General features: G+C 45.5%; 1 protein-coding gene across 5 annotated transcripts in view; it reads right to left on the bottom strand.

The window, feature by feature from the left end:
- The window catches only part of TBC1D8 (TBC1 domain family member 8), a 289,606-nt gene that overhangs the window by 25,631 nt on the left and 237,265 nt on the right, over window positions 1–26,710 (bottom strand). For all 5 annotated transcript variants that reach the window (XM_063953447.1, XM_063953449.1, XM_063953450.1 and 2 more), the window contains 2 exons: window positions 24,135–24,233; window positions 16,935–17,003 (listed from right to left, as the gene is read on the bottom strand). In XM_063953447.1, the coding sequence (XP_063809517.1) occupies window positions 16,935–17,003; window positions 24,135–24,233 (168 nt within the window). The remainder of the gene's footprint in view (window positions 1–16,934; window positions 17,004–24,134; window positions 24,234–26,710) is intronic.

Raw genomic sequence — 26,710 nt, 5'->3', positions numbered from 1 at the left:
GGCAGAGCTGAAGGCCGAGACACCGCAGCCAGCCGCCCAAGAAGAACACACTGGCCTAGTTGAGTGGGCCTGTACAGATTTTGGAATCGGCAATCCTGCCGTGGAATTAGCATGCTGGATAGTGTGCCTGATCAAACGTGCAATTGACTGCTTTGAAGCAGGACACTCAATCTTATTGGGATTGTAAAGGACAAACAGAGAGTTCAATTTCCTGTGACGAGCTGTTCTCTTCACATACACCTTCAAAGCCCTCACAACATCCAAAGACTTTGAAGTAACAGAGGTGTTGGTAACAACAGGAACCACAATGGGTTGGTTGATGTGAAACACCACCTTAGGAAGAAATTGCTGACGAGTCCTGAGTTCAGCTCTGTCCTCAAGGAAGATTAAATAGGGGCTCTTATGAGACAACGCCCCCAGCTCCGACACACACCTTGCAGTAGCCAAGGCCAACAGTGCGACGGTTGTCCACGTAAGATATTTTACGTCTACCTCCTGTAACAGTTCAAACCAGTCCGATTGGAGGAACTGCAGCACCAAATTGAGATCCCAAGGTGCCGTGGGAGACACAAGGGGAGGCTGGATGTGAAGAACCCCTTTCAAGAACACCTGGACCTCAGGAAGAGACGCCAATTGTTTCTGAAAGAAAACGGACAAGGCCGAAATTTGGACTTTTATGAAGCCCAGACGTAGGCCCACACCCGAATGCAGAAAAAGCAGGAAACGTCCAAGATGAATAATTCCACCGCAGAATATTTTCTGCTCTCACACCAAGAGACGTATTTCTTCCAAATACGGTGGTAATGTTTAGACATTACCCCCATCCTGGCTTGGATCATAGTCGGGATGACCTTGTCAGGAAACCCTCTCCTGGCTAGAATCAGCCATTCAACTTCCATGCCGTCAAACTAGCCGTGTTAAGTCTTGATAGACAAACGGCCCCTGTTGCAGAAGATCCTCGTGAAGAGGTAGAGGCCACGGATCTTCCAGGAGCATCTCCAACAGGTCCGCGTACCAGGCCTTTCTTGACCAATCCGGAGCAATGAGAATTGCTTGAACTTTTTCCCTTTTTTATTATTTTTAGAATTCTTGGATCAGTGGAAGTGGAGGGAACACGTACACCATCTGATAGACCCATGGAGTTGTCAGAGCGTCCACTGCCATTGCCTGTGGGTCTCTCAACCTGGAACAATACCGCTTGAGCTTCTTGTTGAGACGAGGGGCCATCATGTCGATTTGTGGACATCCCCATCGACGTGTCAAGCACCCGAACACCTCCGGGTGTAGCCCCCACTCCCCCGGGTGCAGGTCGTGTCTGCTGAGCAAGTCTGCTTCCCAGTTGTCTACTCCCGGAATGAAGACCACCGACAACGTCACAGCGTGTTTTTCTGCCCAGAGGAGAATTCTTGATACCTCTGACATTGCTGCTCTGCTTTTCGTTCCTCCCTGTCGGTTTATGTATGTTACTGCCATCACATTGTCCGACTGAACCTGAATGGCCCGATCTTGAAGAAGATATGAGGCCTGCAGAAGGGCGTTGTATACAGCCCTGAGTTCCAGAATGTTGATTGGAAGGATGACTTCCTGACTTGACCATCTTCCTTGAAACTGCTCCCGCTGGGTGACCGTTCCCCAACCTCTAAGGCTTGCGTCTATAGTTAGCAGAATCCAATTCTGAATCCCGAACCAACGGCCCTTGATCAGATGAGAAGTCTGTAGCCACCATAGAAGGGAGATCCTGGCCTTTGGCGACAGACTGATCCTCTGGTGCATGTTAAGATGCGATCAGGACCATTCGTCCAACAGATCAAGCTGAAAGGGCCTCGCGTGAAACCTTCCGTACTGAAGCGCCTCGTAAGAGGCCATCATTTTCCCCATAAGGCGAATGCATAGATGCACCGATATCTGGGTTGGCTTCAGGACATCCCGAACCATCAACTGGATTACCAATGCCTTTTCCATTGGCAGAAAAACTTTCTGCGACACTGTGTCATTCCCTGCAATGGGAGCCTCTGAGTTGGCTCGAAATGAGATTTCAGAAGATTTAGAATCCACCCGTGATCAAGGAGTAGTCTGGTTGTGAGACCAATGCTGCCCAACAACCTTTCCCTGGACGGTGCCTTTATCAGAAGATCGTCCAGGTACGGAATTATGTTCACTCCCTGCTTGCGAAGGAGAAACATCATCACTGCCATCACCTTGGTGAACACCCTCGGTGCTGTGGAGAGACTAAATGGCAGGGCCTGGACAGTCCTGTAGTGCAAAGCGTAGATAAGCCTGGTGAGTCAGCCAGATCGGAATGTGAAGGTACGCATCCTTGATATCCAGAGACACTAGGAATTCCCCCTCCTCCAGACCTGAGATCACCGCTCTCAGAGACTCCATCTTGAATTTGAACACTCGTAATTACGGGTTCAACGATTTTAGATTCAAAATCGGTCTCACCGAACCGTCCGGTTTCGGCACCACAAGCAAGTTGGAATAGCACCTCTTGTTTTGCAGATGAGGTGGAAGTGGAACAATGACCTGTGTCTGTACCAGTTTTTGCATGGCATACTGTAAGGTTATACTTGCCTCTTGTGAAACTGGTAAGCCTGATTTGAAGAATCTGTGAGGAGGAAGCTCCTGAAACTAGTCTGTAGCCCTGGGAAATAAGATCTATGACCCAGGGATCCTAGCATGATGTTGTCCAGATGTGACTGAAATTTTTTAGTCAAGCTCCCACCTGCCAGTCTTCCAGGCCACGCGTTCCACCGTCATGCAGAAGGCTTTGAGGAAGCAGAACTGGTGCTCTGTTCCTGAGAACTGGCAGCTGCTGGTTTGCGTGGTTTACCTCTAGCGCCTCTGGTGGCAGTAGAAGATCCTCTGACTTTGCTCTTAAACTTGGCAGTCCGAAAGGACTGTAGGGTAGGTCCTGAGTAGGTCTTCCTGGTTAAGGGGAGCTGCAGAAGGAAGATATGTGGACTTACCCGCAGTAGCTTTGGAGATCCATTTGTCCAGTTCATCTCCGAATAAGGCCTCTCCTGTGAAGGGTAGGCCTTCCACGCCTTTCCTGGAGTCCGCGTCCGCAGTCCACTGGCGTAACCACAAGCCCTTGCATGCTGACAATGCCATAGCAGTGGTGCGTGCATTAAGCAAACCTACTTCTTTTATGGCTTCCACCATAAAATTTGCAGAGTCCTGTATAAGTTGTAGGAGTAACACAATCTCCCCTCTAGATAAGCAATCCAACTCTTCAATAAGGTTACCCGACTATTTAGCAATGGCTTTAGTAATCCACGCACATGCTATAGTGGGTCTCTGAGCCACCCCAGCAGCTGTGTACAAGGATTTGAGTGTAGTCTCAATCTTACGATCAGCAGCGTCTTTCAGGGAGGCTGCACCAGGGACGGGTAACACAATCTTCCATGACAACCTGGACACAGATGCATCCACTATCTGTGGAGTTTCCCATTTTTTCCTATCCTGAGGAGGAAAAGGAAAAGATGAGAGTAACCTTTTAGGGATTTGAAATTTCTTATCAGGATTTACCCATGGTTCTTCAAACAGGTTATTCAATTCCTTTGACACAGGAAAAGTGACTGAGTACTTCCTTTTTACAGTAAAATAAGATTCCCCATACTCCTCTGTCACCTTATCAGGAATTTGTAGCACATCCCTGATAGCCTCTATAAGAGCCTGTATTCCCTGTGACAGAGGAGTGTCCCCCCACTTCTGAATACACCTCCCCCTCCTCCATGTCTGATCCCTCAGCGTCCGAGTCAGACTGCAGGGTATGGTCCAGAGTTCATTTTTGTGGACAAATGGCAAGGGACTGAGACACTTGTTTGGGGACGGAGTCTCTGTTCATAATCTCATCCACAGACTGTCTTAAGTATTGCGTCTCTTTCTCATTGTGGGACAATTTATTAGAGATATTAGAAATCATTCTTTTGAGGGAATCCAGCCACACTGGTTCAGCCCCGCTAGCCTGAGAAGGTGCACTACACTGAGTACACAGTACTGAGCTCCCTGGGGAAGAGGAACACTCTGCTGTACATGAAACACACTCTTTGCCTGACATATTGTAAATGTGACAGCGCACACACACAGAAAAGGTTAAAACACAATTAACCCACAAAGAGCCGTTCCAGGGAGACACAAATGGTATTTGGAGCCAGCACACCGCGCCCTTATCGCTAATGTCAAGCTTAGCAGAGTCGCAGACGGAGTACCCAGATTGGGGACTCAGCACACTAATAAATCGCTCCCCCCTTGCTATGACCCCCTGGTTCCGCTGAGGTAATCTGGAGTCACAACAGAGAAGCTGCGCGTCCCTCTCAGTCAGTGTCTGTGTCCACTGCAGAGGGAAAATGGCGCTGGTGAGCTGCGGGATCCTCTCATAGTGAAGCCCTGCCCCTTAAGTGGCGCGCGGTCTTCCCGCTTTTTTTATACTGGCTGAGGTAAATTGTGCTTAAAATGGAAACAGGGAAAGGAACATTTGTTTCATATTAAACCTAAGTTAAAGGCAGTTTTCTCTTGTATCAGCAATTTCAGGCAAAAATGGACCTCAACATCTTTGGATGGAATCACTGACGAACAGTATACTTAAAAATATATAGGTAGTGGGCAAAGAAAAATGTAAACCCCCAATAGTCACGTAACTGGACACTGGGTCCCCACATGTGGCCAGTACAGCGTGTATTGTCAAAGTCAGAAAAATATCTCTATGCACACTGCCATATTTGCACCTCACACAGGTCTGCGCTGCGCATGCGTGCGCTCTCCCGTGCGTGCGCATACTCGCTGTTGCGGGCACCCGTGGGCGCGCGGTATGTGCATTTACGGTAGAGTTCATGTGTTCGTAGCGTGCGACTCTTTCGTTACATATTTCCACTATATAATGTATTTTGTAGATCATGGTCCCTTTGATAGATTCTGAAAGTTTGGTTAATATAGAATGTTCATGAACAGAGAAATCCCCCTTTGTTTGATACGAAGGGTCAGACAGGAGTAATACAGTGGTGTTTAGTACCCATCGGAAGAGTATTTAATTAGCAATATTCCGGTGTTGGTTTGAAGCGGATTAATCGCTCGTGCGAATAGTTATGGACATAAGAAGTTTATGAACATTTACTGTATTTGCACTTACTTATCCATGCGGCGGGAAACCCAGTTTCCCTCCCACCTGAGCTGTTGGAAATAGTCACAGCCCACCTGTATGAATCAACCTATGACCTTTTGTTATAATGCGAGGAGGAATTCCTGTGTCCAATGAACAATGAGATTGTAGGGACCATTGAATTGTATTGTGTGTGGGGCATAAATAGACAAGCCGATCACATCCAGCTCTCACTCTTCAACGGTTATCATTGCTGAAAATCGGGAGCTGGATGTCCAGAGGCGCATGCGATCGTTTCCTTTGTGCGTAAGTTTTCTCCGCAATCATATTGTCTTTCTTGATGTTATGGGCCATATCTCTCTCTCTCTTCTTCTCTTTCTCTCGTACTCTCTTAAACGTAATAGTATTGTATTGTATTTCCTGTGTAGTTATCTGGTTAGGTAGTCTATGTTATATTGTAGTGTATGACTTGTATTGTATTAATTCTTTTGCAAGTATAACATTCATAATATATATATTAGGCGTTGGACCCTAAGCACGGTATCTGTGTATTTCTTATAGTGTTAAGTATTCACAGAGCGTCGGTGACGCTCAAACAGCTTTTAAGTTAATAAGGTTACACTGTGTTGCATCTACACCCTATCTCTACACTAAGGTTTTACAGCATATTACATTGTTTTTGGTTTAGATTTAAAGGTTTAACATTGTGAGCGTCAGCGCCGCTGGTGATCTCCTCGTGGTCCCGAGCGTCCGCTACGCTATAGCGAATCCTTACGTTAGCCGGCAGCCAATAGCGTGCCTGCCTGTGATCTCTCGGCCGTGAGCGAACGTGACGCTTGAGCGTCTCGACCACGGCTAAGTGATCGTTACGCAACGAGCGTACCCTTACGGTACTCCATACGTAAATAGCGTACAGTGTTCTTAGACCTCATAAAGGGTTTTATATTTAGCTTTATCAATTGGCGGCTCGTCCTGTCCTTCACATATCTCTGCTAGGTAATTTCAGCAGACATTATCCAGCAGCAAAGGGCGGGAGGTCATATTCCTCGTAGTGCTGTTTGGATAAGCGTCTGCTTCGCTTAGTAAAGGGTGCTGAAGGAATCCGGAACCGGAGGTAAGAACAACACGCTAGTGTCTTTTAAAACTGTTTATTTCTGTCTTGCGTACACACGCACATATCTGCATTTCTTTTTCATTCGTGTATTTTCATATATCACTCTCCTGTTTGCCATTTTATAATTGATAAAACGTGCTAAGAGAGATTTGTCGCTATTTCATAGTTAAAGTGTAAAACCCACATGCAACTCTACCTAAGGTAAAAGGAGAGATTGGTGTGTTGCGCAGTAGACGATCAAGGATCATCTACATTGATAAAAGTGTTAGTTGTGTTGCGGTGGACATTGGTTTTGTGTACACGTGTCTCTAACAAAGGGCTGAGACTCGCGTACGCCACGGCCGACGCACGCAGCGTAAATTACGCAACGGAGCGTCTGGGTACGCCCACGTAACTCAAGTCACACGACAGTTGATTTTTAAGTAGCGCAACAGGCGATAAGTAGCGCAACAGGCGATAAGTAGCGCATCAGGCGATAAATAGCGGAAAAAAAAATCTATTTTAGTGTCCGAAATTTAGATTAACAGATCCTTCTCCAAATTCACAACACATCTGGTCTAAAGAAAATTTCTGCGCAGAAATAGAAATAGAAGCAAAAGTGTACGTGTGGTGAGTGAGTGTTTTGTATATATAAGTTTATACAATTTTACAGGTTGAACCACAAGAAGTCGAGTTCTCGCAGAGGTACATACATGTAAGTGACGTGCATGGTGGCTAGGGAGGCATCTCTGGTTAAACATAAAATTTGAGCAGTAGAGAATAGTAGACCAGGAGGTCATACTACAGACCGGGAGGTCCAGGTACAGCAGACTAAGAAGTCTGCCATAAAAGAGAAAAGGGCACAACCCAGGGGGTTGGTGCAAAAACCCATATAGGCCAATAAAGCTCTGGCTGAAGGAATTCGCAGCCGAAATTTTCGATTCCACTGGTCGCTCAGTACATAAGATTAGTTGCTTATGTGCTGAACGATTGTACCGCACGTAATTGTGTACATTAGTTAAATCTGACCAGTACCATTTGTGTACGATCCCGGTCATAAAACTATTTGTACACTCTGATGTGATTTGTGTAATTTTTTATTTTCTGAAGGGAAGTTCGCTGGTCACTCAGGAATTGTCCAACAACCAATAGTTACTGGAAAGAGTAAGTGTTCTGCGGATATCCCTCGCATGTTCCAGTAAATAGAGGTTCATAGGGGCCCTGGGTCGAGTACGCCAGCACTAAGGCAGTGTGTGGGTCGTATTGGTCGGCGTGGGCGAGTGAGTGGGGTACTCGGTAAACCGCCACCGTCAGCCTATCGTGAACATTTTGGTTTTTGTAAGGGTTCGCTGAAGACCCTGAAATAAGGTCAGAGGTGGTGAAAGCAACGCCTGCAAGTTATGGGGGCCAATTGTTCAGGAAGGGGGCGATCAACCTCGGTTCGGGTTGATTCAGTAAACCGACCAGTCGGGTCGGCAAGGTACGTAATGTGTGAAAAATATGGCTCACATACAGAGGTTTTATATGATGAATGGGAGAGAATGACAGTGCATGACGGGGAGAAATTCCCAAGAGTAGGTAGCTTTAGATCAGAAGTGTTGCAAAATTTAAGGAGGAGGATATGTCTCATTAAATCAACAAAGAGACGAATCCAACATTATGATTATTTGCAGTTATGGCAACAGGAGGGTGAAATACAGAGAGGATTGGCTCTGGCGGCAGGATCTAATCCTATCAAGAAATTGATAGCGACAGCCCCGCCGCCACCATACATATCAGGAGAGAAATTGGTTGCGGAGAATGACGCATTAGGGTGTAACAAACAAACACTTAGCAACTGTGTAAATGTTAATAAGTTAACTAATGCAAGTATTAACCCGTGCAAGTTGTACCCTGTTTTGAACTGTCCCCAGGAGTGTGATCAAGAAGACGAATCGGCAACAATATCGGCACTCTCTCTAGCAGCCACCATAGCAGAGACAACAGTAGGCACGGCTCCACCCACGAGATTAGTAACAAAAGCCCCTAGCGGAGGGATAGGTGAGGTCGTATCTACAGGTAAGTACGGCACCATACACTACGCTGAAACCATTTCACCACAGGCTGTAGAACCTACACAGAGTGATGTTAGTAAACTTAATCCTGTTAGGGTAATAGCAGTGCCAAATGGGAAAACTGACACAACAGGAATTACACCTGTTAGGAACATTGCCATGTACAGCCCATTTTCCCGAATGGAACTAAGAACCATAGTGTCTGAGTTCCCTGACCCTAGGAAAGACTTAGTTGCCAGCCAGAAATACATCAGAGACCTAGGGAACACTTTAGAGCCCAATAACAAAGACTGGCAGGTATTGCTGAGGGCATGTTTACCCTCAAATGTCGACGCAGCTCAATTTTTGGCTGACTGTGGATTAGATCAGGATGTACCTCTTACAGATGTGTACAACAAAGATAATGTAAAAAGAATAAGTTTACAGTTAAAAGAGTATTTCCCAGCGGTAGTTAAGTGGAACAAGATTTTCTCCATTAGACAGAAAGAGTCATAAACTGCTGCAGAATATTTTCACAGGGCATTACTAGAAATGGCAAAGTACACAGGTATAGAGGACATTAAAACAAACATAAACCATCGAGAAGTAGCAGTATCTGTACTAATGGATGGTTTAAAAGAGACATTAAAGACAAGAGTACAGACCACGCAACCATGTTGGCGAGGTCTGTCGGTGGCTACTTTGAGAGAGGCTGCTATTGATCACGACCGGAATATCACCCGACACAGGGAGTCCCAAGGGGATAAGTTAATGGCCGTAAGTATACAGGCCCTGACCACAAGGCAGCCTTTGTATAAATCACCAAACCCTGTGGGTAAGTCAAATGTGGTAACTTGTTTTTCTTGTCATAGACAGGGACACATGGCACGAGACTGTAGAGTGAAAAATTCACAAAACTCATATCAACCCCCTAGACAACGACACGACACACGACATTGGGAGCAGGGTCCGCAAAGACGGAGTTATGAGCCACATACAGGGGAAACAAAAAGATACCCCCCGAACAGAGACTGGCAAGCCACTGGTAGTTCCCATTTAACCCCTTCACAAGCAGTTGCTGCCAGCGGGATTCAGGGAGGTCACCATACCCAATAGGGGTGTGGCCATACCTGTAATCTGCAGCCAGTAAAATTGATTGCAAGTCTTGGGAGTGAACCTGAAATTGCAATCAATGTAGCTGGTAAATCATTAAACTTTCTTGTAGATACAGGGGCGGCCAAATCAGTGATAAATTCGACAGTGGGCATGAGAACCACTGGTAAGACAATTCCAGCCATAGGGGTAACGGGAGTAGTCCAGCACTACCCTGTTAGCAAACCAGCCGAGATTACAGTAGGGCCGTTACATACCAAGCATTCCTTTTTGCTAGCTGCATCGGCACCGACTAATCTCCTGGGAAGAGACTTATTGTGCAAAATGGGGTGCGTCATTTATTGTACTCCTGAAGGTGTATTCTTGGACATACCTGAGAATCACGCTCAGGAAGTGCAAGACATGTTAGACTCCCCATCAAAATTAATGTCACATACCATTATGACAAATAGGACTCCATCCCAAGTAGAAGAAATGACATCCCAGATACCAGAGTCACTTTGGACTAAAGATGGACAGGACACTGGATTAATGGCAAACGTAGCTCCGGTAGTTGTACAAGTAAAAGATGGTAGGATAGCTCCAAAAATCCCACAGTACCCTCTGAAGCCAGAGGTGGAGTTAGGAGTGTATCCCGTAATAGAGCGCTTGCTACAACAGGGCATTCTGGTAAGGACGTCCAGCACTGCCAATAGTCCCATCTTCCCTGTGAAAAAGAGTGGGGGGAGGGGTTACCGGCTAGTGCAGGATCTAAGGGGGATTAACAAAATAGTTGAGAGTCAGTTCCCCGTAGTGCCAAATCCAGCTGTCATCCTTATGCAAATCCCTCCCACTGCGAAATTTTTCACTGTTATTGACCTCTGCTCCGCTTTCTTTTCGGTACCTCTGCACCCTGACAGCCAATATTTGTTTGCATTCACATACAGAGGAGTCCAATACACATGGACTCGATTACCACAAGGTTTCATAGACAGTCCAAGTATCTTTTCCCAGGCTTTGCATGATTGTTTACAGTCTTTCCAACCAGAGAGTGGATCAGTATTAATACAGTACGTGGATGATCTACTACTGTGTTCTGATTCATTGGAAGCATCCCTGAAGGATACGAAACAACTCCTGTTTCATCTTTCAGACACAGGACACAAGGTTTCCAAAGACAAGTTGCAATTATGCCAAACTAAGGTAAAATATTTGGGACACTGTCTAACACAAGGACTGAGACACCTGACCGCTGATAGAATTCAAGCAATTAGAGACATGACTCTGCCACAAACCCAGCAACAGATCAGAACATTTTCCACACAGGAAAAGGCAGTCTGGAAGGCAAAAGGATATGGCCAGGAGTCCTCAGGACTCTGGACGGATGGACAAGGTAAACCGGTGGCCCCCAGAGCATAATCTCCCATGTTTAGCTGAGGCAGCTCACGGGCTGACTCATCTGGGCAAGGAGGGAATGTGCAAGTTGGTAAGAGCATATTGGTGCGCCCCAGGATTTTCATCTCATGCAAGTAAGAGAGCAATGTCATGCCTTACCTGTTTGAGAAAGAACATCGGAAAAGCAATACCAACAGAACCATCTCATATCCCACCTGCAGGCGGCCCTTTCCAGGTAATACAGATTGACTTCATTCAATTACCCCCTTGTCGAAATTTGAAATATGTACTTGTTTGTATAGATGTTTTCTCAAATTGGGTCGAAGCATTTCCTGCGGCCACAAATACCGCTATGTTTACTGCTAAGAAAATTGTGCAGGAATTTGTATGTAGATATGGTATCCCTAGAATAATTGAAAGTGATAGGGGTACCCATTTTACAGGTGATGTCTTTCAAGGAATGTGTAAGTTGATGGGAATTGATAGCAAGCTGCACACTCCATATCGTCCACAGGCGAGTGCGAAGGTAGAAAGAGTGAACAGCACTATTAAAAATAAACTGAGCAAAGTTATGGCAGAGACAGGATTGACATGGCCAGAAGCTCTACCCATTGTACTATACAGCATCAGAACCACACCCAGGTCCCCTCTTAATCTGTCTCCCTTTGAAATCTTGTTTGGTCGACAACCGCATGTTATGATTAACCCTCAGGATGATTTGAAGTGTAACAATGAAGTGACTGTAAAGTACCTGGTTAATATGAGTAAACAACTAAGGAATCAAAATGATAATTTGAAGTTAGTGATTCCTGATTTACCAGATAGTAATTGTCATGACATTGAACCTGGGGATTATGTAATGATACGGAATTTTCTACGCTCAGGTTGCCTTATTGACAGATGGGACGGACCATACCAAGTCTTATTGACTAGCACTACAGCATTGAAAGTTGCCGAGAGAGAGACTTGGGTTCATTCGTCCCATTGTAAGAAGGTTGCTGATCCAGAGAGGTCCCGTGATAAGGAACAGACGGTAGAGGAAGTTGTATCACTGGAGTGTCTGTTCCAGGAGGACTGAGGCGGCACCTGAGCATTGAGAATCACAAGATCAAAAGCAGTTGTCGATTCCCTGTTCCCTTTTATTGTTTTTCTCCACTTCCCATCCCCCCTCCCTCAAATTATTTTTCCCCCTTCTCATTCTTCGTTTCCTCCTATAAGATGGACTTGCCCCAAGAGACTGTGATCCGGATTTTCCTGTTGACCATAATGTTGACCAGAGCAGTCTGTTCCGGCGAGAGTACCATGGAGGTCGAGAGAGGTTCTGGAATGGGTTCTGATGACAGAGATGGAGGCGTAGTTTCCCAAGAACAACATAATCAACAAGCAAAGGCGAGTATCAGAAAACGATCCGATAGCATTGACCATAGAAGGAATTGTGAAGGATTGTTAGCTGAAGAAAACTGTATCTGTAGGCTCTGTGACAACGTAGTTGAGGATGGGTGCATTAAGAAATGCCAATCCAGTTTTAATATCCACATGGACCGGCATCCCTTGAGTGACTATCACTCTTTAGTGGGTAGTGTGTTAAATCAAACAGATTGTTGGGTATGCTCTCAAGTACCTCAAGGTCATAGCAAATCAGGACTAGTACCATTTCCTTTAACGATAGGGGAGGTACTTGAGCTAAGTGGTGGGAGGCCGGTGGACAGGAGGTTTAATATCTCCAGTCCTCCTAGTTTGAAGCTCCACCAATATCATGTGGATAGATCCCTCATATGTTTTAACATTTCCAATCCCCGAAAGCCGGGAAATTGGGAAGTGTCATGGAGTAACCAAACCATGACCTTTTCATATAGAGCAGATAGAATGCCTACAGATACAGAACTTATACGCCACATAGCCAGTAGAGGAAAATCTTTCCGATATAGGTATACCCTAGGAAATAGGATTACGAGAGTGGGAGAGGTATCACCAGGATACTGTGCACATATCGTACAAGCTGATACGTGTACTAGACAGATGGGAGAATTAGGGTTAGGAGATTTCACATGGAAGATGTGTAATATGGTTATGTCCTACTCCGTCCCATATGTTCTCCCCGATGATGCATATTTCATATGCGGGAGGAAGGCGTATAAGTGGCTTGCCCCAAACTCTGAAGGATTGTGTTATATTGGAAAAGTACTGCCTGAAGTAATGACTGTATCACATGCCAAAATGAAGGATATACACCGTGTTGCCCAAGCTCCTTATACTCACACCCATTACGAGCACGTAGTTAAACGGCACCTGATAGAAAGAACAGAGCATCCGGCCTCTGACATGATCCATGAATCCACCGGGATTCAGGTTCTAATCGCGTTAGATTTCACTCGCACCGCCAGAGGAGTGTTGAATTATAAATACATATCTGCGCTCGCAAATTTGTTAGACAATATCACAGAAATGTATGATGACACGTTTAGGTATACTGGAAGAGAACTTCAAGCTTATAAAACAGAACTGGTTCAGCATAGAATGATTCTCAATTATCTCACGGCAGTAACAGGTGGATATTGTGTCACACTGGCAACGCAGTACGGCGTGAAATGTTGCACATATATTACAAATAGTACCGAGGACCCGGTCGAGGTCATAGACCAAAAGATGGACGATATTCTCCAACTGAAGTGGGAATTTCGCAGGAGACACAATCTCACCCTTGCTGCTGTGAGTAATGAGCTGACTGGTTGGGTGTCATGGTTGAACCCGCGAAATTGGTTCTCCGGTTTAGGAGAATGGGCTCAAGGAGTCATAATGGATGTAGGGAAGTTTCTCCTATGTATCTTAGGTGTTATCATAACGATTGGCTTGATATTCAGATGCGGTCAGGCTTTAACGAAGTGCAGACGAAGTACCAGGGTAATGAGTTTAAGGAGTGAGGAAACTGTAATTCCAATGGATTTGATTTATGACCCAAATGTAGAAACAATGATGTGATGAAAATGCGATTTCTACGGTCCGTTTCTTTCACCTGTTTTTCCGTTTTCCTCCAAGGTAAAAAGACCCACTTGGACGAGGAATTTGATGAGCCGATATACAGACAACAGATGGATTAAAGAAGTTTTGACAACCTGATACACAGATTTTTGATGAACTTTGCCATAGATCCCCAGTTTCCCTAGAAATTTTAAAATTACGCTAGCCCAACACTTTTGTAAATCTATGGACATTGACAAAGCTTTTGCTCGCACCTTATGGGCAAAAGCACAAAGAAGACTGCATTCAACAGACACCGAACAAGACTTCAACCGACAAATGTTCATTTACCTGACATAGAATACTACTGCATTTACCGTAATTATGTCTTTTCTTCATCTCTACAACCTTCAGGTAATTACACACATAGTATAAGGAATACAGGCACAGATATCAGCAATCACATATTCCCCCATTCATGTATCATCAACTAAAATGTGCTCCCCATTTTGTTCAAAATCCGAAAAGAGCTCGGTAAAGTTTGACAGCCCATCCACAGACCCGTACCACGGGATAAGAAGGAATTCAAATGTATACTTCGCAATACCTCGAAGCTTGATTTAAAACACGTACGGCACGATGATACATGACCCCCAAGCACGGATTCATACACACATGCTTCTGCTATCACACTAGGTCATACCCTTTTCCTACCTTCTCCTCTCCTCCCCTACCCAACCATGTAAATGTATTAACCCCTGACATATATTTTTCTCTTTTTGAAATGTTTTAGGAAGTGGCAGTTATTGTTGACTGCCAAAGGGTGGACTGTCAAAGTCAGAAAAATATCTCTATGCACACTGCCATATTTGCACCTCACACAGGTCTGCGCTGCGCATGCGTGCGCTCTCCCGTGCGTGCGCATACTCGCTGTTGCGGGCACCCGCGGGCGCGCGGTATGTGCATTTACGGTAGAGTTCATGTGTTCGTAGCGTGCGACTCTTTCGTTACATATTTCCACTATATAATGTATTTTGTAGATCATGGTCCCTTTGATAGATTCTGAAAGTTTGGTTAATATAGAATGTTCATGAACAGAGAAATCCCCCTTTGTTTGATACGAAGGGTCAGACAGGAGTAATACAGTGGTGTTTAGTACCCATCGGAAGAGTATTTAATTAGCAATATTCCGGTGTTGGTTTGAAGCGGATTAATCGCTCGTGCGAATAGTTATGGACATAAGAAGTTTATGAACATTTACTGTATTTGCACTTACTTATCCATGCGGCGGGAAACCCAGTTTCCCTCCCACCTGAGCTGTTGGAAATAGTCACAGCCCACCTGTATGAATCAACCTATGACCTTTTGTTATAATGCGAGGAGGAATTCCTGTGTCCAATGAACAATGAGATTGTAGGGACCATTGAATTGTATTGTGTGTGGGGCATAAATAGACAAGCCGATCACATCCAGCTCTCACTCTTCAACGGTCATCATTGCTGAAAATCGGGAGCTGGATGTCCAGAGGCGCATGCGATCGTTTCCTTTGTGCGTAAATTTTCTCCGCAATCATATTGTCTTTCTTGATGTTATGGGCCATATCTCTCTCTCTCTCTCTTCTTCTCTTTCTCTCGTACTCTCTTAAACGTAATAGTATTGTATTGTATTTCCTGTGTAGTTATCTGGTTAGGTAGTCTATGTTATATTGTAGTGTATGACTTGTATTGTATTAATTCTTTTGCAAGTATAACATTCATAATATATATATTAGGCGTTGGACCCTAAGCACGGTATCTGTGTATTTCTTATAGTGTTAAGTATTCTCAGAGCGTCGGTGACGCTCAAACAGCTTTTAAGTTAATAAGGTTACACTGTGTTGCATCTACACCCTATCTCTACACTAAGGTTTTACAGCATATTACATTGTTTTTGGTTTAGATTTAAAGGTTTAACATTGTGAGCGTCAGCGCCGCTGGTGATCTCATCGTGGTCCCGAGCGTCCGCTACGCTATAGCGAATCATTACGTTAGCCGGCAGCCAATAGCGTGCCTGCCTGTGATCTCTCGGCCGTGAGCGAACGTGACGCTTGAGCGTCTCGACCACGGCTAAGCGATCGTTACGCAACGAGCGTACCCTTACGGTACTCCATACGTAAATAGCGTACAGTGTTCTTAGACCTCATAAAGGGTTTTATATTTAGCTTTATCAGTATGTACCATGGCACTGAGCCTGTGACTGTGCAGGAGCGGTGATCATCATGCTTCCACCCAGCAGTCACTGCAGTGTTAGAAACCATTGTCTCAGGTGTCGTTCCAGAATACTGCATAATTGCTCTTAACTGGCTCTGATCTAGTGACAGAGAAGGCCATGGAATAGCAACAGCATTAGTATCATGATCATTGACCACAGGTACCGTGTGACTGGGGGCATTATCATCCTGAAAGATACCTTTTCCACTAGAAAACAGATGCTGCAAAACAGGGGGAAGATGATCAGGGAGCAAGGGGAATTACTATAACAAAGCCATTCCAGAAAACTGGACCTCACAATAAAGGATTGCCTGATGTTATCATGGAGTATGTGCTTCCTCCCAGTGCTGCCCTTTGTGGGTTGCGGTTTCCCCTCTGAGTTCCATGTGGATGTTACCTTGCACACCATTACTTTATAATCCAATGCAAGAAGAGCAGTTTTTGACACTGAAGGTCCTACTAGACACATCCCAACCATCACTCCTCTTTCATGGTCACTTAGGTGTCCTCATACTAATCATAAGTGGAGGAAACTAAGACCGATGAGTACTTTTATACATGACCCTGACTATTATCTGATGTTATTTGCTGAACTAACACATGGGCCGCCCTTGCTTTCATTATATTTTGTGTTTCCCAATCATCGTTTGTGTACTATTTGTAATCTTCCACAGGCATAAACATTTTTAAAATAGTTAACTCCGATAAACTCCTGAAACATTTATTTATTTGTAAATGTTATCTGCAGCTCTCTAATATAATAAGCTTGGTCTTTAAAAGGTGAATTTATCTGATAATACTAGTGCATAAACTATAACATGGCAATCAAAACATAGTCATGCAATTTTCTCTTGCAACTCTGCACATTTCATGTGTGTGCCACAAAAAGACATCCTACAGTATAGCCCAGTGTTTCCCAACCTCGGTCCTTAAGGCACACTAACAGTGTGAACCCCTGCTATTGCCCAACAGTCATGTAAAACAGCAGGCTTGGGCCAGGTCATTGCTCTCACCTTAAACATGTCAAACAGGTCTTCTAAATCTTCATGAAGAAATGAAACATCCGGTGTAACAACTCGCAGCTAAACAGTGAAAAGAGAGCTTGGCTGTGAATCATACATGTGTAAGTAGGGGAAGGGACAAGTCATTTTTTTATTTTTTGTCCATAAAGGGCTTACGGTCATTAGATCGACAATACTTAGGTCGACAGTCATTAGGTCGACCACTATTGGTCGACATGCATTAGGTCGACATGGTCATTGGGTTAACATGGAAAAAGGTCGACATGAGTATAAAAAAAATGTTTTCATGTTTTGAACTTTTTCATACTTTACGATCCCCGTGGACTACGACTGGGAATAGTAACCTGTGCCGAGCGCAGCGGTAGTGGAGTGAGGCACCATGCCCGAAGCCTGACAAGCGAAGCGAGCCATGCGAGGGGACATGGTGCACTAATTGGGGTTCCCCGTCACATTACAAAGAAAACGACTAAAAAAAAAAGTTTAAAAAAACCTCACGTCGACCTTTTTCCATGTCGACCAATAGTGATCGACCTAATGACTCATACCCCCATAAAGACCTGCAAATTTATCATCAGACAAAAATCATATGGAGTCGGAAACCTAGTCTATCGACACAACATTCCATAAATCACTGACTTTAACAACACTCCAGGATTAGGATATAGGGCCTAATTCAAGGTTGATTGCAAAACAAAATTTTTCTCTAATGGGCAAACCCATGTGCACTGCAGATGTAACATGTAGAGAGACTTAGATTTGGGTGGGTTATTTTGTTTCCGTGCAGGGTAAATACTGGCTGCTTTTTTTTACACTGCAATTTACATTTTAGTTTGAACACACCCCACCCAAATCTAACTCTCTGCACATGTTATATCTGCCCCACCTGCAGTGCAACATGGTTTTGCCCATTAGAGGAAAAATAGGATTTTAGTACCTACCGGTAAATCCTTTTCTCCTAGTCCGTAGAGGATGCTGGGGACTCCAAAAGGACCATGGGGTATATACGGATCCGCAGGAGTCCTGGCACACCACAAAGACTTAAACTGGGTGTGAACTGGCTCCTCCCTCTATGCCCCTCCCCCAGACCTCAGTTAGAAAACTGTGCCCAGGAGAGATGGACATTTCGAGAAAAGAATTTATAATTTAAACACAGTGAGTGTTATACCAGCTCACACCACGAACATACCGCAAGACATGGCCTTCAACAGAATACCAGCCCACGGTATGAAACCATACAGCCCTACGCTGAGAGAGTATACAACACAACCTGTGTGTCAACCCAACCAATAACAAGAAACCACATGCCATGGCATGAACAACGTCAGTGATAGCCTGACAGAAAAGAAAAACCACAAAGTGCAACCAACCACAATAATCTGCAGATACAGTACGCACTGGGACGGGCGCCCAGCATCCTCTCGGACTAGGAGAAAAGGATTTACCGGTAGGTACTAAAATCCTATTTTCTTTTACGTCCTAGAGGATGCTGGGGACTCCAAAAGGACCATGGGGTCTATACCAAAGCTCCAGAACGGGCGGGAGAGTGCGGACGACTCTGCAGCACCGAATGAGCAAACATGAGGTCCCCATGAGCCAGGGTATCAAACTTGTAGAACATAGCAAAGGTGTTTGAAACCCCACCAAGTAGTTGCTCGGCAAAGTTAACCCGCCGAGACTCCTCGGCCTCTGCCCAAAAAGAGCCCATCTTCCTAGTAGGATGGATCTCCCCCTTCTTCGGTAACGGCAATCCAGCCGTAGCACTAGCACACCTAATCATATCACAGATCCAGCGTGTAACAGACCGAAGAGACGTAGGCGCCCCAAGCACGCTGGGAGCATACCGGACAAACAGAGCCACTTTTTACCCAAACTGAGCCCAATTGACGACATAACTCTTCAAAGCCCTGACTACATCGAGAGACTTTGAATCAGTCACTGCTGAAATTTCACATACTCAGCCTCCCCCATTTATCACACTGTTTTCCCATAAAGAGGAACAGGGAAAAAAATCAACCTCACTGATGAACTTGATAAACACCGAAAACCTTCTTTGGCAGAACTACTATCCGAGTTCTCCCTTCTATCCACTTGAATATCAAACAGGGGCTCTTGTGAGACCAAGCTGTTACTTCCTACAACCGTCTTGCGGTCGCCCAGAATGCACCAACATGACCACTCTCTAAGAGAGAAAAGTTAACACAAGAAACGCAACACCACGTCAAGAACCCACTGTGTCAATGGGGCACCAATGGAGGTTGGACGTGGAAAACTCCTTTCACGAAAGACTGAACTTCCAGAAAGGTGGCCAATACTTTTTTTTTTTAAAGAAAATTTGATAAGGCCAAACCTGCCCTGAAACAAAGCCTAACATTAGGCCTGCATCGACGCCTGCTTGCAAAGAATGGAGAAAAACGACTCAGCTGAAAGTCTTCCGTAGGAACCTTCGTAGATTCACATCAAAACACATAGTTACACCAAATGTGGTGGCAAGGCTTCGCCGTAACAAGCGTGGAACCGACCTCATTTGGAATACCCATTCGGACTAGGATATGTCATTCAACCGCCAGCCGTCAAACGCAGCCGCTGTAATTCGTGATACACGCCCGGATCTTGCTGTAACAGTTCCTCCCGTACTATGAATAAACTTGAAGAACTGGATACCAAGCCCTCCTTGGCTATACCGGAACAATGAGGATTGCCTGAACCTCTGTTCTTCTTACGGCTATCTCCTGCAGCAGAGTGAACGCGGAGGGGACACCAAGACTTACTGAAAACACCCAAGGTGTCACGAGGACGTCTACTGCTATAGCATGAGTGTCCCTTGACCTGGAAACATATTCCAGTGGTCCCTCGTTGAGGTGAGACACCAACATGCCCAATTGAGGCACACCTGAAAGACTTGCCACTTCTGTGTTTCTTGATGACAACAGTATGTCTCCCTGATGGAGAGCGCGTCTGCAGAGGAAAACCATTTCTCCGTCTGTCATGTCCGGAACGAAGACTGCTAATATAACGTCTTCCAGTCTTTCCACCCAGAGGAAACTATTTCAGTTTCTGCCAGTGCCGCTTTGCTCCTTATTCTCTGACAGAAGTAACACGGGCAGATCACGAAGCATATGTTTGTTGAAAATAGCTCCTAAGTCAAGAAACATATTGTATACAAGCTTCACAGCTTAACCTGTTCCTCTGGAAATACTTCCCATGCAAGGACTGTTCCCCAGCCTCGAAGATCAACAATTATGGACACCAGGATCTAATCCTGGCTCCCGAACCGTCGTCCTCTAGGAGGGGAGGACTGAGAAGACCCCCCAGGAGCGATATCCTGGCCATTAGAAGTATATTCCGGTGCATGTGCCGGTGTAAACCCGGACCACATTCCCAACAGGTCCCATGAAAACCACTCTGGCATTTGACCTGTACACCGAAAGGCCTCTTAGGCCGCATCCAACGTCTTCATCAACGGAAGAAACTGATGGATTGGCACTGCCAATCTGATCCGATTCCGGATCCTTAGACCTCTGTCCACAGGAAACTACCGAACCGCAACCGTTCAGTATCTACCCTGATACTACCTCCGACCTCTGCGCCATTGGAAACAGCAGCCCTACCCTGTGTCGAAGCACAGTCAGAGAGAAACAACGATTTCTATACCTCGCCTCAATCAGGCGAACATCTCAGTACAGAATAACAATGGTTCCTTTTTTTTTTTTTTTTTGTATAACCGGGACAGGAGGACGAGGCCCTGAACCTGACGCCCTCTGGTATGGCATCACGTACTACCACCCCTTCCAGAGGGAAGTAGCAATATCCATCAGAAAATTAGAGAGGGGAAACAACTGTAACTCCAGAATATTCCCCACTGGATTCTATAAGTAACTCACCGGTCCTAGTCCATTCCTGGACTAACTGAAAATAGTAACTGAGTCCTCACTGGAGTGGGGTCCCGTCATATAGACACTGCGACATGTGGTGGATGTGGTAGAAACAGACACGACCTCCTCTTCTCCGAACCTAACAAGGCTGCAGAACTCTTACCTTTTCACCTTCCCCAGGGTGTATGGAAAAGGAAAAAAGAATCGTATCGAACAGATTAAAATGACTGGATCCCATAAAGGAATGCGTCAACAACCGTTGTGGGGCAATCTAACTCCCAAACCTAGACTTACCAGCAGGATCCACCGAGATTGACTGAACTGAAGCATCCCCCCAAACAGCAGTACACCGTCCCAGGGAAAAAACTCCAGTAACTCTCGGAGTCAGCCTCAGCAATCCCCCGGCCACACATCCTGCATTCGTATGACAGCCTGCCGCAATGTTACAAAGAACCAACATAAGGAAACTCCCCTCTTTCTTTAGGGTAAATCAATCTGAAGCCTTACCGAATACAAACACTCCCTCATGTGTATGTAACGGAAATAAGCCCACAGTATAGAAATAAAATCTCACTTAGCTTTCCTGTATACGATCCTTTGAGACAGGGCCCCGTGTCGACCAGGAGTTAACTTTCACAGTATTCTATCCGCGGCGGGAAAAGAATAAACCTTCGGACTCCTTGTGAGGATCGGAGACCAACTCGTCACGGCCGACCTAGAGCTTCATCAACAGAGCGACCAGCACATGAGAAAGAATACTTTTACTTCAGTCGCCATTATAAATCATAATGTAATACACAAATACACACGTATCCCATATATATATATATATATATATATATATACATATATACACAAAAAAAACATACATATAAGTGGATTGTCCCGAACCACAGGGTCCCTAGTGACAGTATTGTGTACTGTATGTATACGACCATGTGCTGACATGCCCCCGATGTGGATCAGACAGGAAACCATATGGTCGACAGAAACCCTAGTATTTGTCGACAAAACGGGAGTAGTATCCCACACCAACTACCATATCAGTGCTTGAGCTACATGCCCAAGGAACCGTACCATACATATACATACAAATATATATATATATATATATATATATACTGACCTAAGGCAGTTACAGCATGTTAAGTTACTCTCAGTAAAAAAACAGTGGGTGCCGACAGGGTCACCCGCATACAACTGTGTCACCCAAATAGTGTTCCCTTTAGACCAGCAACCAACTACCGACCTGCTGGACTGCATAAACTGCATCAAGGACCAATAGGCGTCAGTGATGCAGACAGCGATCCCCTTTAGCGACCGATTACTGAATATTGTCGACATATGTCGACTAAAAAGCTATAATGGGCATTCTGGCCAAGGAACACAGGGTACATGCTATAGTCCCATTTAACCACCAAGTGTTATAATCTAAACACTGTGCCCCCCCCCACGATTGAACAATGGTGGGGACATGGACGAAAATGGCGCTGAAAGAATTGTGAGGTGAAGCCCCGCCCCTTCTCGGCGCTTCAGCCCGCTAAAAGTATAACTTCTCTTTACCAGCGGGGGACCCTATACAGTGTCTACACACTGTATATAAGGTCCACAGCGTTAACAGTGTTCATGAAGCTGCCCAGGGCGCCCCCCCCCTCGCGCCCTGCACCCGTGTGATCCATCGGCGCGGGAGTAAGTGGCGCGCAGCGCTGCTCCATGCCGGCGGGGAATGGGAAACTGGCTACCCGTACATCTAGTGTCTACACCCCGAACAAGTGGAAAACATGCTGCCCAGGGCGCCCCCCCCCCCCTCGCGCCCTGCACCCGAGTGAGCCTTCGGTGCGGGAGTAAGTGGTGCGCAGCGCTGCTTCCTGCCTGCGGGGGACGGAACGCGGCTACCCTTCCATCTAGTGGCTACACCCTGCACAAGTGTAAAACATGCCGCACCCGTATGAGCCGTCGGCGCGGGAGTCCCTGGCGCGTATGATGCGCTATGCTGGCGGGGGTAAGGGACACGGTGCCGAAGCACCGAGACAGCCTCTAATGCCAGCCAGCTTCAAGAGAAGATCAGTAACTTGCTGCCCAGAGCGCTCCCCCCCCAGCGCCCTGCGCGTGCCGTAGTGTGGGAGCATGGAGTGCAGCGCTACCGCTGCGCTTACCTCGGTTACTTAAGTCTTCTGCCGTCACTGAAGTCTTCTTTTCTTCTCATACTCACCCGGCTTCTTTCTTCTGGCTTCTGTGAGGGGGGTGACGGCGCGGCTCCGGGAACAAGCAGCTAGGTGCACCAAGTGATCGAACCCTCTGGAGCTAATGGTGTCCAGTAGCCTAAGAAGCAGAGCCCTTAAACTAAGAAGAAGTAGGTCTGACTTCTCTCCCCTCAGTCCCACGATGCAGGGAGCCTGTAGCCAGCAGGTCTCCCTGAAAATAAAAAACCTAAGTCTTTTAGAGAAACTCAGTAGAGCTCCCCTAGTGTGTGTCCATTCACTCCTGGGCACAAAGTCTAACAGAGGTCTGGGGGAGGGGCATAGAGGGAGGAGCCAGTTCACACCCAGTTTAAGTCTTTGTAGTGTGCCCAGACTCCTGCGGATCTGTCTATACCCCATGGTCCTTTTGGAGTCCCCAGCATCCTCTAGGACGTTAGAGAAATAATGTTTTGCAATCAACCCTGAATTAGGCCCATAATTCCATAACATTGTCACATATCGGCGACATCAGTGCATATTCAGGCCTTGAAAATTATTACAATATGTACAATTACTATTATAATGTCCAACTATATGAACATAAACAATTGATTCTAACTGCAACAACTATAATAGGTACTAAAATAAACCTGTTTAAGTTTGGGTATCTAATTATATTTTGTACTAATAATGTAAGCATTAACAGTGTTCCAGCCCCAGGCTGGTGGCTCCTCAAGCACAGACATATTTGATATTAATGTAGACAAACTGGATTTAGAAATACATTTTTTATTTGAATTTACTTTGTTTCATGTAGCTGTGCAACAGACCGACTATCTTCCTGTATCCAGATAATAAGAGTCTCACATCGCAACAAGTAACAGAGGGGATGGGTCACAGTCTCACACTGGATAAGTACAATTAATCTCCTGAATAGCTCTGTGCTGTGCCGCAAAATGTTTGATGTCTGAAATGACTGACTGGTTTGTCTCCAGTGAAAACTCCATTAAAAAATATTATTATTCCATGTGTATTGGCGCAGTACTTACACTATCTATTATTATTTTTAGAAGTTACCTTTATCATTTGGACAACACACTACAGACAACATCCTGCATTTTGTAGAGGAAGGTACTCACAACATTTTGCTTTGTAGTCTCCTCGTGGTTTTGGAGAACACGGATCCTATGTTTACAACGCAAGTGCTCAATTTGTTCCACAGAGCTGTTGCCAAATTTCTGTAATTGCATACAACAAATCCATCATATTCTCTCACTGCACCTCGCTTGCACACAATGATACTGTGCACAAAAGTCACAGCAGAGAGAAAACATGTCCTAACAGTATCCCAAATACATAGTAGAAAAATAGGATTTTAATTACCTACCGGTAAATCCTTTTCTCTTAGTCCATAAGGAATACTGGGGTCACTTGGTACGATGGGGTATAGATGGGGTCCAAAGGAGCCGGTGCACTTTAAATTCTTCAAACAGGGTGTGCTGGCTCCTCCCCTCTATGCCCTCCCCCACAGCTCAGTCTAGGAAAACTGTGCCTGAAGGAGATGGACATACTTGAGAGGAGGAAACATGACAAGACAACGAGTGGTGAGATTAACGAACCAGCACACAACAGAAAATGAACAAGACCAGCAAACATTGGCAAAACGTAAAAGCAACAGCTGATTTAAACAACCTCCATACAAGAACAAACTTGCAGAGAGTCGAAGCACTGAGGCGGGCGCCCAGTATCCCTTATGGACAACGAGAAAAGGATTTACCAGTAGGTAATTCAAATCCTATTTTCTCTAACATCCATAAGGGATACTGGGGTCACTTAGTACGATGGGGATGTCTCAAAGCTCACAGAATGTGTGGGACCGTGCTGAGACGTCTGCAATACCAAAAGTCCGAAACGGACATCCTCAGTAGCCAGGGTACCAAGCCCGTAGAACTTGACAAACGTCTTTGTCCCTGACCAGATAACGGTCCGGAACAGTTGCAAAGCAGAGACACCGCTGGCAGCCGCCCAGGAAGAACCCACCTACCCTGTAGAATGGGCCTCAATGGAATGTCGAATCAGTAAGGCTGCCAAAGCATAGGCCTGTAGGAGAGCTTTATCCAATGTGCAATAGACTGCACGGAAGCAGGACAACCTTCCTTATGGTAACATTTAGCACCAAAGGCGAGTCCAACATTCTGTTACGAGCCGTCCTCTTGATCTAGATCTTCAAGGCTCGCACAACATCAAAGGGCCTTGGATTAGATGAAGTCAGAATTGACCCGAACCACAATTGGGGAGTTTAAATGAAATACAGAGACCCTTTTGAGATGAGTTCTGAGCACTGCTCTGTCCACAGCAAAGACTAAGCATGGACTTGTACATGATAACACCCCTAAGTCTGAAACTCATGCAACTGAGGCTAGAGGCCATAGCAGTAATGTCTTCCACGTAAGGCACTTCTCTACTGCTATCATCAAGGGCTTAACCCGAGGATTATAGAAATCCAAAAACCAAGTTCAGATCCCAAGGTGTCGTTAGCGGCACAAAGGTTGGTTGTAATCCCAGGACACTTTTTCAAGAAGGTCTGGACTTCCGAGAGTGTATCTAATTGTCTGTGAAAAAAGAGGATTTTGGTACTTACCGATATATCCATTTCTCTGGATCCACTCGGGGACACTGGAGATATCAGACAGCTGGGTGTGAAGGATGCAGACCGGAAAAAAATTATACACAGCTGGCTCCTCCACCTTCACATACCCTAATCCCTGAAGGGGACGGAGAGAAGAGGGAACATGAAAATTCAAAACCATACAGGAAGGAACCAACCAACCGTACCAACACATCAAACAGCAACCAAGAATTATGAACATAATACTCAAACAGTTTAAACTAAATTTAACAAGAACACGCAGGCAGACAGCACCGAGGCGGGCGTCCAGTGTACCCGAGTGGATTCAAAGAAATGGATTTATCAGTAAGTACCAAAATCCTCTTTGCTCTTTCATTCACTAGGGCAGGGGTTCTCAAACTCGGTCCTCAGGACCCCACACAGTGCATGTTTTGCAGGTAACCCAGCAAGTGCACAGGTGTATTAATTACTCACTGACCCATTTTAAAAGGTCCACAGGTGGAGCTAGTTATTTCACTTGTGATTCTGTGAGGAGACCTGCAAAACATGCACTATGTGGGGTCCTGAGGACCGAGTTTGAGAACCTGTGCACTAGGGGATACTGGAGATATCAGACAGCTGGGGAAGTACCAAAGATACTCGAATGGGCGGGAGTGCTGTGCATAGCCTGAAGAACCAAACGTCCAAACTTTGCATCTCTAGATGCAAACATATCAAACTTGTAGAAATGAGTGAACGTGTGTGTTGATGACCACGTTGCTGCTCTGCAAAGTTGGGTAGTGGAGGCTCCTCTAGCCGCCGCCCATAGAGTACCCACTGATCTGGTAGTGTGAGCACCTACCCGAAAAAGAACTCTCTTACCACTAAAGTAATAAGCCTGTTTTATGGTTATCCTTATCCATCTGGCCAACGTTTGTTTAGAAGCTTGCCAGCCTTTCCTGGGACCATCATACAAGACAAACAAGGCGTCTGACTTCCTAATGGAATTTGTGGCCTGAACGTATACCTGTAAGGCTCCGACCACATCTAAGGCTAAAACCCCCTCACCTGGGAAGGAGGGGACCACAATCGTCTAGTTTATGTGGA

The sequence above is a fragment of the Pseudophryne corroboree genome, chromosome 2 (assembly GCF_028390025.1).
Source record: "Pseudophryne corroboree isolate aPseCor3 chromosome 2, aPseCor3.hap2, whole genome shotgun sequence".
Taxonomy (NCBI): Eukaryota; Metazoa; Chordata; class Amphibia; order Anura; family Myobatrachidae; genus Pseudophryne; species Pseudophryne corroboree.
This window is presented reverse-complemented; position numbering and strand designations above follow the sequence as displayed.